The following is a 16,537-nucleotide window of genomic DNA, read 5'->3' on the forward strand; positions in this document are numbered from 1 at the left end:
CCAAATAAATGAAAATCAAGAATAATAAATTTCATTTTCAGCTTAGTCTTTTACATATTGATATTTAAAAAATGGCCATAAATCCCTGTACGCAAGCAATCCTCCTTACAAGAGCGACTGTGGGTCAGCCTAAGCAGCGGGGTACACTGGGAATCTTCAAAATCGAACGATACATGGGCAGCAGCTTGCCTCGTACAAGTCATAGAGAGTAAGATTATAACATTTGAAGACGTAAACCATTCTGCACGATGTTTTGTAAGAGAAATCGCAGATTAAACATTACTGTCTACTCATTAAAATCCACTCATTAAAATTCCTATAGAAAACAGCCTCATGAAATTTTCGAATAGAGATGTCTAATGTTTCCTCTAAACACTTGCCTTCATATGTTGAGTCAATAAATAATAGCACATATAATCAATGTTTACACAAACTTCACACACGCACCACAATCATCACCGTCGGGAGTCCACAAAAAAATCAATCGTACATTGAATGGCGTCGTCCTGATGATGACGTTGCTCATACAACTGTACCTTTATACTTACGCTGGTGACGCTGTCGAGCCTCGATCCGGAAAAATCGTGCAAGCAATCTAGAATCTACTCCGGTATCATCCTTGAGAACACTTAGCAAGATACTCACAATGAATCGTAGGAACTTGTCCTACCTCATGACAGAATGGAAATTCCTGTCGATGAATATGTTCGCTTTCAAAGAAATACGACAGACACCAGACTTCTTATTTGTCCGTTTTGAAAGTAACGCGGGGCACATGAAGACCATTTGATCGCGAGTGCTATGTGTTCCTTCCGTCATCCTCGGCGTATTGCTAGCGTAGCAAAGGCAATATTTCTGCAATTCGATGAGGAAGAACGAAATTTTCTCTAATGTACGGCTTAAACTTCCACAAACATAGCTACGTACGAAGCGTGCTATAATCTATTAAACATAAGCACGCAATCGTTTGGATCATTGTATACGAATAAATAAGAAATTTTCCAAAGTGCAATTTCGAGAAACTCCCGCCGATCACGGCCGTACTATTTGCTGCGAAAATAATCGATCGCAATTTAGACGAGTCGGTTCTTCCACATTTCTTATAAGAAAGGGTAGCTTGTTACTATAAGAAAATGGATCTTTGTCTTTATATTTGATTGCATAACGTTGAAACTCTAGCCTGACAGTTTCCGATGAAAGATGAATATCCTACGGATACACAGATCAATTTTCGAAGCGAATGTATAGTGTAACAACTTACTATGGAAGTTAAATATTCTTTGGAAACACGGTCTAATTTGCAAAAAGAATGGCGCTGAACAACAAGAGCAACGTATTAATTATTAATCGTGTAGAAGCATGACAATAATGTATCGACGATGCAAACCCCCATTGGAATTTTCTTGAAAATGTGCTTACAGTACGGTAGATAATTGAGCGATTATGGTGAAATAAAAGAAAAGCCGGAAAATCGAAGTACAATTCGTAAGCATAGAGAAGAAAGGAAAGAGTACGTATTCACGATTGCGCGGAATTATTTGTCGATCTTCATCTTGTGAGGATGAAGACGACGTCGAATAAAGATTTCGCTTACGCGATGGTTCCGTTCAAGATCCTATCGTGGCCTGTTGGTACTTGGCCTCTTCAACATTATGATACCTTTCCCGCTATACGTGCCATAATCACGATTTTTCTGTTGGTATGAAACTCATATCATTTTGTTTGGAAGTTAACGTGTATGTATACTGAGGGACAAAAATTGAGTGGACAAATAAGTGAAACTAGTCCTAGTGATATATATTTACATTTTATTTATTATACACCGGTGTGCAAAATTTCTGAATAACCTAAATTGACGTGTTTAAAAATTCTTATTCTTTTATAGCTACTAATGATAACGATCGTGCAATCGGAGATGTACTTAGACAGCAGCGACGCTGAGAAGAATTTGGACGCTGTAATAATACTAACTTGCGGCTATTTGGCGGTGTCAAAGACCCTGCAGTTTCGTATTCGTCCTGCTGGCCTTATCTCAAATTTTACCTCGGCAGTTAAAGATTATAACGAATTGAATGACCAAGAGAAACGAGTGATTGTACGAAGACACGCTTACATGGCCAGAGTGGCAGGTATCAGTGTGGTACTTTTCTCACATATCAGCGCAACTCTCTTCACGGCTTTGCCGATGCTGGCTGCAGAGCAAGTGAAGGATACAGTTAACAAAACTGAAGAAAGTATACCGGACTACCCTATGCCTTCCGAAAAAGTAATAGCACTGGTAAAAGTACCGGATAATTTATACCTTATTATTTTTATCGTAGAGTACTTGATGTTGCTATCAACGAGCAATGGAAATATAGGTAATGAATCGTCGTGTCATACTAATTACTCATTGTCAGGAGCCATGCCAATCAATTCCACAATTTAAAAAATAAAAGAGAATGATAAATAGGAGCATCATTTATTGCATATACTTTGAAATTACAAGGCTTATATTCTCTGTTGGTAAAATGTTGAATAATGTATCGAATTATATGGAATAATTACTCGTTTTGAACTTCTTTTGTTTTTTGTTTTTTTTTTTGCACGTGGTGAAATCCTAGTGGACACTCCGTTGCTGCTAAAAATCGGCAATAGCAGGGTAGTGTCAGACTTTTACCGACTAAAGTCCACGACGACCATCCTACGTGTGTGATAAGAGTGCTCCAGAGACCTCTTACGAATTATCTTTCCATTGCACCCCCCATTCATTTTGAACTATGAAGGTAGCAACTTCATACCCTGTGGAATTCATCAGTTTGGCTTCTGAGAAGCTAAATTACTACCATTGTTTCAGCGTAGCTCAAAGATCTTGTTTATTTATTTTCACATATGAATTAGGAAACGATTCCTTGTTTTTCGGTATCATTTTTCACCTGTGCGGTCAAATAGAAATTCTGAAACTTGATTTCAAAAGATTAAGAAACGAAACCGAAAGAACAAAGGAACATTTCACCGTATTAACCAAGAGGCATGTTTACTTACTGAACCTGGCCAAAATGCTAGACGATACGATCAGCTCTATCTTGGCTGTGCAACTATTCACGAGTTGTACACTTATTTGTACAAGCGGTGAACATTCTTACATCACTTCTAAACCACTTCATCACATCTAAATACGATGAACGTGTTGGAATGATTTACGCCTATTTTTAGGACTACAGTTCATTATCGCTCTGAGCGTTGGAAACATCGTCATGACGATAAAAACGTTTATAGTACTGGGCACTCTATTGGGGCAATTATTTGCATACAGCTACGTGGGCGATTATTTAAACCGTCAAATGGAGGGCATCGGCGACTCGATATATTCCTGTAGTTGGTACGATATACCGAAGAGTGTGACAAAAGATATTATTTATGTCATTATGAGAGCTCAAGACCCAGTTTACCTGAAAGCTGGGAAATTCTTTATACTCAATATGGAAACGTACATGAGTATTATAAAAACTTCTATGTCGTACCTGTCAGTTCTACGAGTAATGATAAGTGCTTGAGATCTTGTATGATATATAAATGGATGGAGGTATATTTATCTAATAAAGCTCAACAAGATATTATACATTTGATGACTAAATATTAATTACAATTGCTCAAAATTAAATCGATCGGTGCGTAATCGATGGTCTCAGTATTCTGTCGCAGTTCATGCAATAACCGGAAACATTTGAAATATATGTGTATGCACATCATTATTACATTGGCACTTGTAGCTTCAAAACTCAATCGCTTTGGTAAACGAAGGGCTTCGTAACCGATAAGTGTTAGTCAGCCTTTCGTTTCTATTTACGCGTTATTAAATCTTTCAGTCGACGGAAGACTTTAATTCAGGAATTAAAAAATTTCAAGTCTCAATAACGCACTGATATAGATCGATAAAATTAATATGAAAAATCGAAAATTTGTTGCTTGTTCTATTAAAGGGTGAAATGAGAACTTTCTCTAAATTGTACGAAATAGAATTCATATAAAAGCAGGCTCAGGTGCAATTAGTCTATTACCTTGATCACCAAACCAAGTTTCATGTTCCTGAGCTACCTCTGCACGACGGACTACATCGGTGCAGTGAAAAATGCAGTTCTGATGGTGAACTGACTCACAGAGCTGTACCTCTAGGTCTACTCAAATAAATTGCCCTGCTATCAATCTTTGCGTTTGCTTACATATCGTACCGTAAGTTAAGTTACCGTAAGTATGTATGCTATATACTCTGGAACATAAGTAAGTTGTCAAATAAGTGGAACCAGCTCCATTGTTATATATTTAAATTTTACGTATTATATATCATTACAATACATTAAATATTCAGCAAAATATTGAAACTGAGATTTACATTTTTGCATAAACAAGATACATTTAGTCAAAATACGTTGATACTTATATCCACTATTTATCTACATAATTTTGTCCAAACGTCTAAAACGGTGCTGCTAGAAATCACTTTTATTGTTTCCTGTAATATGATTAATGTTTCCTCTAAACATTTGCTTCCACAAGTAATCAATAAATAATAGCACATATAATTTATATTTACACAAACTTCACACACGCACCACGATCATCACCGTCGGGAGTCCACAGAAAAATCAATCGTACATTGAATGGCATCGTCCTGATGATGACGTTGCTCATACAACTATACCTTTACACTTACACAGGCGACGCTGTCGAACCTCGATCCGGAGAAATCGTACAAGCCGTCTAGTATCTACTCTGGTATTAGCCTTGAGGACACTTAGCAAGATACTCACAATGAATCGTAGGAACTTGTCCTACCTCATGACAGAATGGAAATTCCTGTCGATGAATATGTTCGCTTTCAAAGAAATACGACAGACACCAGACTTCTTATTTGTCCGTTTTGAAAGTAACGCGGGGCACATGAAGACCATTTGATCGCGAGTGCTATGTGTTCCTTCCGTCATCCTCGGCGTATTGCTAGCGTAGCAAAGGCAATATTTCTGCAATTCGATGAGGAAGAACGAAATTTTCTCTAATGTACGGCTTAAACTTCCACAAACATAGCTACGTACGAAGCGTGCTATAATCTATTAAACATAAGCACGCAATCGTTTGGATCATTGTATACGAATAAATAAGAAATTTTCCAAAGTGCAATTTCGAGAAACTCCCGCCGATCACGGCCGTACTATTTGCTGCGAAAATAATCGATCGCAATTTAGACGAGTCGGTTCTTCCACATTTCTTATAAGAAAGGGTAGCTTGTTACTATAAGAAAATGGATCTTTGTCTTTATATTTGATTGCATAACGTTGAAACTCTAGCCTGACAGTTTCCGATGAAAGATGAATATCCTACGGATACACAGATCAATTTTCGAAGCGAATGTATAGTGTAACAACTTACTATGGAAGTTAAATATTCTTTGGAAACACGGTCTAATTTGCAAAAAGAATGGCGCTGAACAACAAGAGCAACGTATTAATTATTAATCGTGTAGAAGCATGACAATAATGTATCGACGATGCAAACCCCCATTGGAATTTTCTTGAAAATGTGCTTACAGTACGGTAGATAATTGAGCGATTATGGTGAAATAAAAGAAAAGCCGGAAAATCGAAGTACAATTCGTAAGCATAGAGAAGAAAGGAAAGAGTACGTATTCACGATTGCGCGGAATTATTTGTCGATCTTCATCTTGTGAGGATGAAGACGACGTCGAATAAAGATTTCGCTTACGCGATGGTTCCGTTCAAGATCCTATCGTGGCCTGTTGGTACTTGGCCTCTTCAACATTATGATACCTTTCCCGCTATACGTGCCATAATCACGATTTTTCTGTTGGTATGAAACTCATATCATTTTGTTTGGAAGTTAACGTGTATGTATACTGAGGGACAAAAATTGAGTGGACAAATAAGTGAAACTAGTCCTAGTGATATATATTTACATTTTATTTATTATACACCGGTGTGCAAAATTTCTGAATAACCTAAATTGACGTGTTTAAAAATTCTTATTCTTTTATAGCTACTAATGATAACGATCGTGCAATCGGAGATGTACTTAGACAGCAGCGACGCTGAGAAGAATTTGGACGCTGTAATAATACTAACTTGCGGCTATTTGGCGGTGTCAAAGACCCTGCAGTTTCGTATTCGTCCTGCTGGCCTTATCTCAAATTTTACCTCGGCAGTTAAAGATTATAACGAATTGAATGACCAAGAGAAACGAGTGATTGTACGAAGACACGCTTACATGGCCAGAGTGGCAGGTATCAGTGTGGTACTTTTCTCACATATCAGCGCAACTCTCTTCACGGCTTTGCCGATGCTGGCTGCAGAGCAAGTGAAGGATACAGTTAACAAAACTGAAGAAAGTATACCGGACTACCCTATGCCTTCCGAAAAAGTAATAGCACTGGTAAAAGTACCGGATAATTTATACCTTATTATTTTTATCGTAGAGTACTTGATGTTGCTATCAACGAGCAATGGAAATATAGGTAATGAATCGTCGTGTCATACTAATTACTCATTGTCAGGAGCCATGCCAATCAATTCCACAATTTAAAAAATAAAAGAGAATGATAAATAGGAGCATCATTTATTGCATATACTTTGAAATTACAAGGCTTATATTCTCTGTTGGTAAAATGTTGAATAATGTATCGAATTATATGGAATAATTACTCGTTTTGAACTTCTTTTGTTTTTTGTTTTTTTTTTTGCACGTGGTGAAATCCTAGTGGACACTCCGTTGCTGCTAAAAATCGGCAATAGCAGGGTAGTGTCAGACTTTTACCGACTAAAGTCCACGACGACCATCCTACGTGTGTGATAAGAGTGCTCCAGAGACCTCTTACGAATTATCTTTCCATTGCACCCCCCATTCATTTTGAACTATGAAGGTAGCAACTTCATACCCTGTGGAATTCATCAGTTTGGCTTCTGAGAAGCTAAATTACTACCATTGTTTCAGCGTAGCTCAAAGATCTTGTTTATTTATTTTCACATATGAATTAGGAAACGATTCCTTGTTTTTCGGTATCATTTTTCACCTGTGCGGTCAAATAGAAATTCTGAAACTTGATTTCAAAAGATTAAGAAACGAAACCGAAAGAACAAAGGAACATTTCACCGTATTAACCAAGAGGCATGTTTACTTACTGAACCTGGCCAAAATGCTAGACGATACGATCAGCTCTATCTTGGCTGTGCAACTATTCACGAGTTGTACACTTATTTGTACAAGCGGTGAACATTCTTACATCACTTCTAAACCACTTCATCACATCTAAATACGATGAACGTGTTGGAATGATTTACGCCTATTTTTAGGACTACAGTTCATTATCGCTCTGAGCGTTGGAAACATCGTCATGACGATAAAAACGTTTATAGTACTGGGCACTCTATTGGGGCAATTATTTGCATACAGCTACGTGGGCGATTATTTAAACCGTCAAATGGAGGGCATCGGCGACTCGATATATTCCTGTAGTTGGTACGATATACCGAAGAGTGTGACAAAAGATATTATTTATGTCATTATGAGAGCTCAAGACCCAGTTTACCTGAAAGCTGGGAAATTCTTTATACTCAATATGGAAACGTACATGAGTATTATAAAAACTTCTATGTCGTACCTGTCAGTTCTACGAGTAATGATAAGTGCTTGAGATCTTGTATGATATATAAATGGATGGAGGTATATTTATCTAATAAAGCTCAACAAGATATTATACATTTGATGACTAAATATTAATTACAATTGCTCAAAATTAAATCGATCGGTGCGTAATCGATGGTCTCAGTATTCTGTCGCAGTTCATGCAATAACCGGAAACATTTGAAATATATGTGTATGCACATCATTATTACATTGGCACTTGTAGCTTCAAAACTCAATCGCTTTGGTAAACGAAGGGCTTCGTAACCGATAAGTGTTAGTCAGCCTTTCGTTTCTATTTACGCGTTATTAAATCTTTCAGTCGACGGAAGACTTTAATTCAGGAATTAAAAAATTTCAAGTCTCAATAACGCACTGATATAGATCGATAAAATTAATATGAAAAATCGAAAATTTGTTGCTTGTTCTATTAAAGGGTGAAATGAGAACTTTCTCTAAATTGTACGAAATAGAATTCATATAAAAGCAGGCTCAGGTGCAATTAGTCTATTACCTTGATCACCAAACCAAGTTTCATGTTCCTGAGCTACCTCTGCACGACGGACTACATCGGTGCAGTGAAAAATGCAGTTCTGATGGTGAACTGACTCACAGAGCTGTACCTCTAGGTCTACTCAAATAAATTGCCCTGCTATCAATCTTTGCGTTTGCTTACATATCGTACCGTAAGTTAAGTTACCGTAAGTATGTATGCTATATACTCTGGAACATAAGTAAGTTGTCAAATAAGTGGAACCAGCTCCATTGTTATATATTTAAATTTTACGTATTATATATCATTACAATACATTAAATATTCAGCAAAATATTGAAACTGAGATTTACATTTTTGCATAAACAAGATACATTTAGTCAAAATACGTTGATACTTATATCCACTATTTATCTACATAATTTTGTCCAAACGTCTAAAACGGTGCTGCTAGAAATCACTTTTATTGTTTCCTGTAATATGATTAATGTTTCCTCTAAACATTTGCTTCCACAAGTAATCAATAAATAATAGCACATATAATTTATATTTACACAAACTTCACACACGCACCACGATCATCACCGTCGGGAGTCCACAGAAAAATCAATCGTACATTGAATGGCATCGTCCTGATGATGACGTTGCTCATACAACTATACCTTTACACTTACACAGGCGACGCTGTCGAACCTCGATCCGGAGAAATCGTACAAGCCGTCTAGTATCTACTCTGGTATTAGCCTTGAGGACACTTAGCAAGATACTCACAATGAATCGTAGGAACTTGTCCTACCTCCTGACAGAATGGAAATTCCTCTCGATGAATATGTTGGCTTTTAAAGAAATACGACAGACACCAGACTTCTTATTTGTCCGTTTTGAAAGTAACGCGGGGCACATGAAGACCATTTGATCGCGAGTGCTATGTGTTTCTTTCGTCATCCTCGGCGTATTGCTAGCGTAGCAAAGGCAATATTTCTGCAATTCGATGAGGAAGAGCGAAATTTTCTCTAATGTACGAGTTAAACTTCCACAAACATACCTACGTACGAAACATGCTATAATCTATTAAACATAAGTATGCAATGGTTTGGATCGTTCAATGCGAACAAATAAGCAATTTTCTAAAGTGCAATTTCGAGAACGCCGATCACGAGCGCACCATTTGCAGCGAAAATAATCGATCGCAATTTAGACCATTCGGTTCTTCCACATTTCTTATAAGAAACGGTAGCTTGTTACTATAAGAAAATGGATCTTTGTCTTTACATTTGATTACATAACGTTGAAACTGTAGCCTGACAGTTTCCGATGAAAGATGAGTATCCTACGGATACACAGATCAATTTTCGAAGCGAATGTATAGTGTAACAACTTACTATGGAAGTTAAATATTCTTTGGAAACACGGTCTAATTTGCAAAACGAATGGCGCTGGACGACAGAAGCAACGTATTAATTATTAATCATGTAGAAGCATGACAATAATGTATCGACGATGTAAACCCCCACTGGAATTTTCTTGAAAATGTGCTTACAGTACGGTAGATAATTGAGCGATTATGGTAAAATAAAAGAAATGCTGGGAAATCGAAGTACAATTCGTAAGCATAGAGAAGAAAGGAAAGAGTACGTATTCACGATTGCGCGGAATTATTTGTCGATCTTCATCTTGTGAGGATGAAGACGACGTCGAATAAAGATTTCGCTTACGCGATGATTCCGTTCAAGATCCTATCGTGGCCTGTTGGTACCTGGCCTCTTCAACACTATGATATCTTTTCCGCTATACGTGCCATAATCACTAGTTTTCTTTTGGTATGAAACTCGTATCATTTTGTTTGGAAATTAACGTGTATATATACTGAGAGACAAAAATTGCGTGGACAAATAAGTGAAACTAGTCCTAGTGATATATATTTACATTTTATTTATTATACACCGGTGTGCAAAATTTCTGAATAGCTGAAATTGACGTGTTTAAAAATTCTTATTCTTTTATAGCTACTAATGATAACGATCGTGCAATCGGAGATGTATTTAGACAGCAGCGACGCTGAGAAGAATCTGGACGCAGTAGTAATACTAACTTGCGGCTATTTGGCAGTGTCAAAGGTCCTGCAGTTTCGTATTCACCCTGCTGGCCTTATCTCAAATTTTACCTCGGCGGTTAAGGATTATAACGAATTGAATGACCAAGAGAAACGAGTGATAGTACGAAAACACGCTTACATGGGCAGAGTGGCAGGTATCAGTGGGGTACTTTTTGCATATTTCAGCGCAACTCTCTTCACGACTCTGCCAATGCTGGCTGCAGAGGAAATGGAAGATATGGCTAACGTAACGGAAGAAAGTATTCCCGAATACCCTATACCTTCCGAAAAAGTAGTGGCACTTGTAAAAATACCGGAACATTTATACTTCATTGTTTTTATCGTAGAGTACTTGATGTTGCTCTTAACGAGCAATGGAAATCTAGGTAATGAATTGATGTGTCATACGAATTACTCATTGTCGGGAGCCATTCCAATCAATTCCACAATTTAAAAAATAAAAAAAATGTTAAATAAGAGCATCATTTGTTGCATATACATTGGAGTTACAATCCACACAACCTTATATTCTCTGGAAGTGGAATTTATCAGTTTGGCTTCTGAGAGGCTAAATTACTACTATTGTTTCAGCGTAGCTCAAAGATCTCCTTTATTTATTTTCAAATATGAATTAGGAAACGATTCCTTGTTTTTCGGTATCACTTTTCACCTGTGTGGTCAAGTTGAAATTCTGAAACTTGATTTCAAAAGACTACGAAACGAAAACGAAAGAACAAAGGAACGTTTCAGCGTATTAACCAAGAGGCATGTTTACTTGTTGAACCTGGCCAAAATGCTGGACGATACGATCAGCTCTATCTTGGCTGTGCAACTATTCACGAGTTGTGTGCTTATTTGTACAAGCGGTAAACATTCTTACATCACTTGATAACGTGACATTAAATGGCATAAATTTATCTAAATATGACGAACGTGTTGAAATGATTTACGCCTGTTTTCAGGACTGCAGTTCATTATCGCTCTGAGCGTTGGAAACATCGTCATGACGATAAAAACGTTTTTAGTGCTGAGCACTCTATTAGTGCAATTATTTGCATACAGCTACGTGGGCGATTATTTAAAACGTCAAATGGAAGGCATCGGTGACTCGATATATTCCTGTAGTTGGTACGATATACCGAATAGTGTGGCAAAAGATATTATTTATGTTATTATGAGAACTCAAGATCCAGTTTACCTGAAGGCTGGAAGATTCTTTATTGTTAATATGGAAACGTACATGAGTATTATGAAAACTTCTATGTCGTATCTCTCAGTTCTACGGGTAATGATAAGTACTTAAGGCCCTGTATAATATAGAAATGGAGGGGGGTATATTTATCTAGTAAAGCTCAACAAGATATGTAACATTATACTTTAATGACTAAATATTTACTACAAATACTCAGAATCAAATTGGTCGAATATGCGTAATCGATGATCTCAGTATTCTGTTGTAATCCATAATTCATGCAATGACCGAAAACATTTGAAATATATGTATATGTACATCATTATTACATTGGCACTTGTAGCTTCAAAACTCAATCGCTTTGAAGGGCTTCGTAACCGATAAGTTTAAGTCAGCCTTTCGTTTCTACTTACGTGTTATTAAACCTTTCAGTCGACGGAAGACTTTAATTCAGGAATTAAAAAATTTCAAATCTCAATAACGTATTGATATAGATCGATAAAATTAATATGAAAAATTGAAAATTTGTTGCTTGTTCTATTAAAGGGCAAAATAGGAACTTTCTCTAAATTGTACGAAATAAAATTCATGTAAAAGCAGCCCCAGGTACAATTAGTCTATTACCTTGATCACCAAACCAAGTTTCGTGTTCCTGAGCTGCCTGGGCACGAGAGACAACATCGGTGCGGTGAAAAACGCAGTCCTGATGGTGAACTGACTCACGGAGCTGTACCTCTAGGTCTACTCAAATAAATGGCACTACTATCAATCTCAATGACACGTAGCAAACGATCTGAAACTAATAACGAACAGCAAAGGTTGATCGTATCACGCAACAGCTGGGAAATTTTGAGAAATGGACATATTTGCTTTCAATGAAACACTGACATCACCAGCCTTCTACTTCTCCGTTTTGAAAGTAATACGGGACACGTGAAAACTATTTGTATGTATTCCTTTGACAACTCTTGATATATCCCGCGTGTAACAAAGGCGGTATTACTGTTACTCGACGAGGAAACACAACGAAACTCTCTTACGTACGACTCACACTCTCGTAAACATACGTATGTACGAAGCATGCTATAATTTATTACACGTGAGCATATAGTAATTTGCATTAGCGTGTACGGATATACGTGGCATTTCGTAGAATACAATTTCGAAAGACACCGATCACGATCGCACCATTTGCTTGCGTTGAAAATAATCGATAGCAATTTAGACGTTTCAGTTCTTCCACTTTCAGTATAAGACAGAGTACTTTCCTGCTATAAGAAAATAGGTCTTCGCGCTTACTTACATATCGTTGTAACTGATAGTTTCCGATGAATATCTTCCGTATGAGATCAATTTTCAAAGCGAGTGTACAGTTTTATAATTGATTATGAAAATTGAATATTCTTTGAAAAGACAATCTAATTTTTCGAACAAATGACGCACGACGACAGAAACTATCATATAGAAGTATGGCAATAAAATATTTATCTAAAAAGTAACCGCCCTATTGGAATTTTCTTGGAAATGTCTAGTAGACGTAGAAACGATAACCTAGTGGACGATAGATAATTGAGCGATTACAGTTGAATAAGACATAATACGAGAAATAAAAATACACAATTTGTTACTATGTAGGAAGAAAGAAACGGAACGTATTCATGATTACGTGAAATTGTTTGTCTACATTTCGTGAGGATGAAGGCATCGCGCAGTAAAGATTTTGCTTACGCGATGACTCCGTTGAAGATCCTGTCGTGGCCTGTTGGTACCTGGCCTCTTCAAGATTACGATATCTTCTCTGCCACGCGTGCGATAATCGCAATTTCACTTTTGGTATGAAACTTTTCTCATTCTGTTTCGAAGTTAACATGTATGCTAAATACTCGGGAACAAAAATGAGTTGTCAAATAACTGGAACTAACTCTATTGTTATATATTTAAATTTTACGTATTATATATCATCATAATACATTAATTATTTAGTAAAATATCGAGATTGAGATTTACATTTTTACATAAACGAGCCATAGTTAGTGAAAATACGTTGATACTTATATCCACCATTTATCTACATACTTTTGTCTAAACGTCTAAAACGATGCTTCTAGAAGTCACTTTTAGTTAATTTCACAATTTTCTTATCACAGCACAGTAAAAAATGTCGTCCCTTTCTAGCTGTTAATGTTAACCATCCTGCATATTGAAATGTATTTGGATAGCAGCGATGCCGAGAAGAATCTAGACGGTCTAGCATTAATTACTTGCGGTATTTTGGCGGTATCAAAGGTCATCCGTTTTCGTATTCGGCCTGGTGGCCTTATCTCGAATTTTACCTCGGCTGTTAAGGATTATGACGAACTGAAAGATCAAGAGAAACGAGTGATAGTGCGAAGACACGCTTACATGGCCAGGCTGGCGTGTGGCAGTGTGATATCTTTCGCGTATTTCACCTCGACCATCATGATGACTCTGCCTATGTTGGTTGAGGAAGAAGATGAAGGTATCGTTAACGTGACAGAAGAAAGTATACCGAGCTACCCTATACCTTCCGAGTACGTAATGGCAATTATACAATTGCCGGACAATTTGTATTTCATTGTTTTCATCGTCGAATACTTGATGCTGATATTCCTGAGTACTGGAAATCTAGGTAATGAATCATCCTGTCATACGAATCAGTCACTATCAGAAGCCATGCTAATCAACTCCATAAATAGAAATGTAGAGATGAATGATAAGTACGAGCATAATTTGTCGAAAGGTAATTTGCAATTACAATTCCTTCGCTTATGGCGATAGAAAAAGAAAGCTGAAATGAATAATTTTTTTATAAGTGATTGTGTGACAGAAATACAATGATCAACATCATTCTCCGATGAAAATGCTGATGATATGCAACGTCTTTTTTTATTTATATTGATCCGTTACAATAATCTCCTAAAACTTGATATGCGAATTTTACGCCACTTCATTTATACATATAGATATGGCACATTAGAGCAAATCAAAGCATACTGTGAAAAAATTTTACTATTGGACCTGTACATCGTGTGTACGTAGTGTGTGTTTGGCATGTGATTAATATTCATTTAATGTACGTTCAAAATAGTGTTTAAAACGATTAAAACGATAAATGAGTAACTCTAAAAACGATTATTACACTATCTGACCTGTAATTTTTGTAGTTAAAATGTAAAACATCAACTATTCGTTTTGAGCGATGATATCGAAAATTTGAAGCAGAATGGAATTGATTAGTCTGGGATCTGAATGGTCCAAAATACCAATACATGCTCATAGTAGGTCAAAAGATTCATTTATTTACATTGAAATATGAATTAGGGAGCGATTCCTTGTTCTTCGGTATCATTTTTCACCTGTGCGGTCAGATAGAAATTCTGAGGCTTGAGTTCGATAGGTTGAACAACGAGAACGAAAAAGCAATGGAACATTTCACCTCATTAACCAAGAGGCATATTTACTTGCTGAAGTTAGCCAAAATGCTGAGCGAGACGATAAGCTCCATCTTGGCTATGCAACTATTCACGAGTTGTATACTTATTTGTACAAGCGGTGAATATTGTTACATCATTTAATCAAAAAATGCGAAGCACAATGACACAAGTTTATTTAAATACGATTAATGTATTATAATAATTTGCATCTGTTTTTAGGACTTCAATTTATTATCGCTCTGAAAATTGGAAACATCGTCATGACAATAAAGACATTTATAGTATCGACCACGCTACTGCTGCAATTATTTGCATACAGCTACGTGGGCGAATACTTAAAGCGACAAATGGAAGGCGTCGGTAACTCGGTGTATTTCTGTAGCTGGTACAATATACCAAAATGTGTGGCAAAAGATATTATTTATGTCATTATGAGAGGTCAAGACCCAGTTTTCCTGAGGGCTGGAAAATTCTTTGTTGTTAATATGGAAACATACATGAGTATTATAAAAACTTCTATGTCGTATCTCTCAGTTCTACGGGTAATGATAAATGCTTGAGACCTTATATAATATAGAAATCTAGGAAGTTATGTTAATCGAATAATGTACAATAAAATATTTAGTGTTATTAAAATATTTGGTGATTCAATATTCATTTCAAATGCTCAAAATCAAATTGATCGAATGTGCGCAGAAAATCGGCTCAATAAGCTGTAGTTAATAATTTATACAGTGACCAAAAGAAGATACAACAGTGTCGTTCATGTATCGCGGAATACCACGTGTCGAAAACGTTTGAAATATATGTATACCTAAATACACATTTAAATAGATGGTATATAAATACAGATTTAATTATGGTAAGTAATGTAAGTTTGTTTAGAGACGTATTGAAATTAAATGCTGCTTCCCTGTAAAAACTGGCACATATTATTCGTTCGCGTTCTATCTCCATATTTTTCATATGAATATGGAATTGACTATTAAACGTATTCTCATTCACAAAACACTATGTTTGGAATCTATTGGAGTGTCAGAGGATTAGGAAGGTATCACTGATCTTGGAAAGAATAATTTGGAAGAAAATTGAAATTGCTTAGCTAGTCAGGATTGACCAGGACGAGAATTTGAAAATCTTATCGCGTCTAGCGATGGGACATGTTACTTATCCCGTGAATCTATAGTATCTGTACAAACGGACCGTGTTTCCAGGCGCTATACAGCGGAAACCGTGTAATCAGTGGCAGAAGAAAGTTGAGAGATGAAATTTATTTGAAAAAAATGCTCGGTATATTCTAATTTCGTCATGGTACAATGGCATACGGAGAGAACAACGTCCTCTGTGCGTTGAAGGCAGATATTGCAATAAATGTACATGTACATACCTACAAGCTTGAAAACACGCTGACGTTTCGAATACTGCTACACCTTGATATCTGTCGGGTCAAGTAAGCATCGATGCCACACTAATGATGATCAGATGGAGACACGCACAACACCTTAGTCCACAACAACAACCAGCAGCTCATTCTGTTCAGGTGAACGTGAATTCAAAATTTGCTGCAGCGTAGGGTCGGAAATTCTACTTCAGCAGGGATCGATCTCGTCACAAACATTCCGTGATGTGTT

The 16,537-nt window shown here is 36.7% G+C and overlaps 4 protein-coding genes across 4 annotated transcripts; all 4 read left to right on the forward strand.

The window, feature by feature from the left end:
• The first annotated feature begins 1,326 nt into the window (after positions 1–1,326).
• LOC125386449 lies at positions 1,327–3,719 on the forward strand. The gene is made up of 4 exons (XM_048412864.1): positions 1,327–1,699; positions 1,886–2,360; positions 2,881–3,111; positions 3,196–3,719. Exons 1-4 carry the CDS (start codon positions 1,562–1,564, stop codon positions 3,534–3,536), a joined length of 1,185 nt encoding a protein of 394 aa, XP_048268821.1. The 5' UTR covers positions 1,327–1,561; the 3' UTR covers positions 3,537–3,719.
• A 1,752-nt stretch (positions 3,720–5,471) lies between these two features.
• LOC125386450 lies at positions 5,472–7,864 on the forward strand. Its single transcript, XM_048412868.1, has 4 exons — positions 5,472–5,844; positions 6,031–6,505; positions 7,026–7,256; positions 7,341–7,864. The coding sequence occupies exons 1-4, from the start codon at positions 5,707–5,709 to the stop codon at positions 7,679–7,681; spliced, it is 1,185 nt and encodes a 394-aa protein (XP_048268825.1). The 5' UTR covers positions 5,472–5,706; the 3' UTR covers positions 7,682–7,864.
• A 1,792-nt stretch (positions 7,865–9,656) lies between these two features.
• Positions 9,657–12,003, forward strand: LOC100647761 (odorant receptor Or2-like). Its single transcript, XM_048412869.1, has 4 exons — positions 9,657–9,984; positions 10,171–10,645; positions 10,895–11,125; positions 11,222–12,003. Exons 1-4 carry the CDS (start codon positions 9,847–9,849, stop codon positions 11,560–11,562), a joined length of 1,185 nt encoding a protein of 394 aa, XP_048268826.1. The 5' UTR covers positions 9,657–9,846; the 3' UTR covers positions 11,563–12,003.
• A 731-nt stretch (positions 12,004–12,734) lies between these two features.
• LOC100647875 (odorant receptor 65a) lies at positions 12,735–15,558 on the forward strand. Its single transcript, XM_003401067.4, has 4 exons — positions 12,735–13,284; positions 13,627–14,101; positions 14,794–15,024; positions 15,126–15,558. The coding sequence occupies exons 1-4, from the start codon at positions 13,147–13,149 to the stop codon at positions 15,464–15,466; spliced, it is 1,185 nt and encodes a 394-aa protein (XP_003401115.1). The 5' UTR covers positions 12,735–13,146; the 3' UTR covers positions 15,467–15,558.
• The last annotated feature ends 979 nt before the right edge of the window (positions 15,559–16,537 follow it).

This window comes from Bombus terrestris, chromosome 15, assembly GCF_910591885.1.
Source record: "Bombus terrestris chromosome 15, iyBomTerr1.2, whole genome shotgun sequence".
NCBI classification, from domain to species: Eukaryota; Metazoa; Arthropoda; class Insecta; order Hymenoptera; family Apidae; genus Bombus; species Bombus terrestris.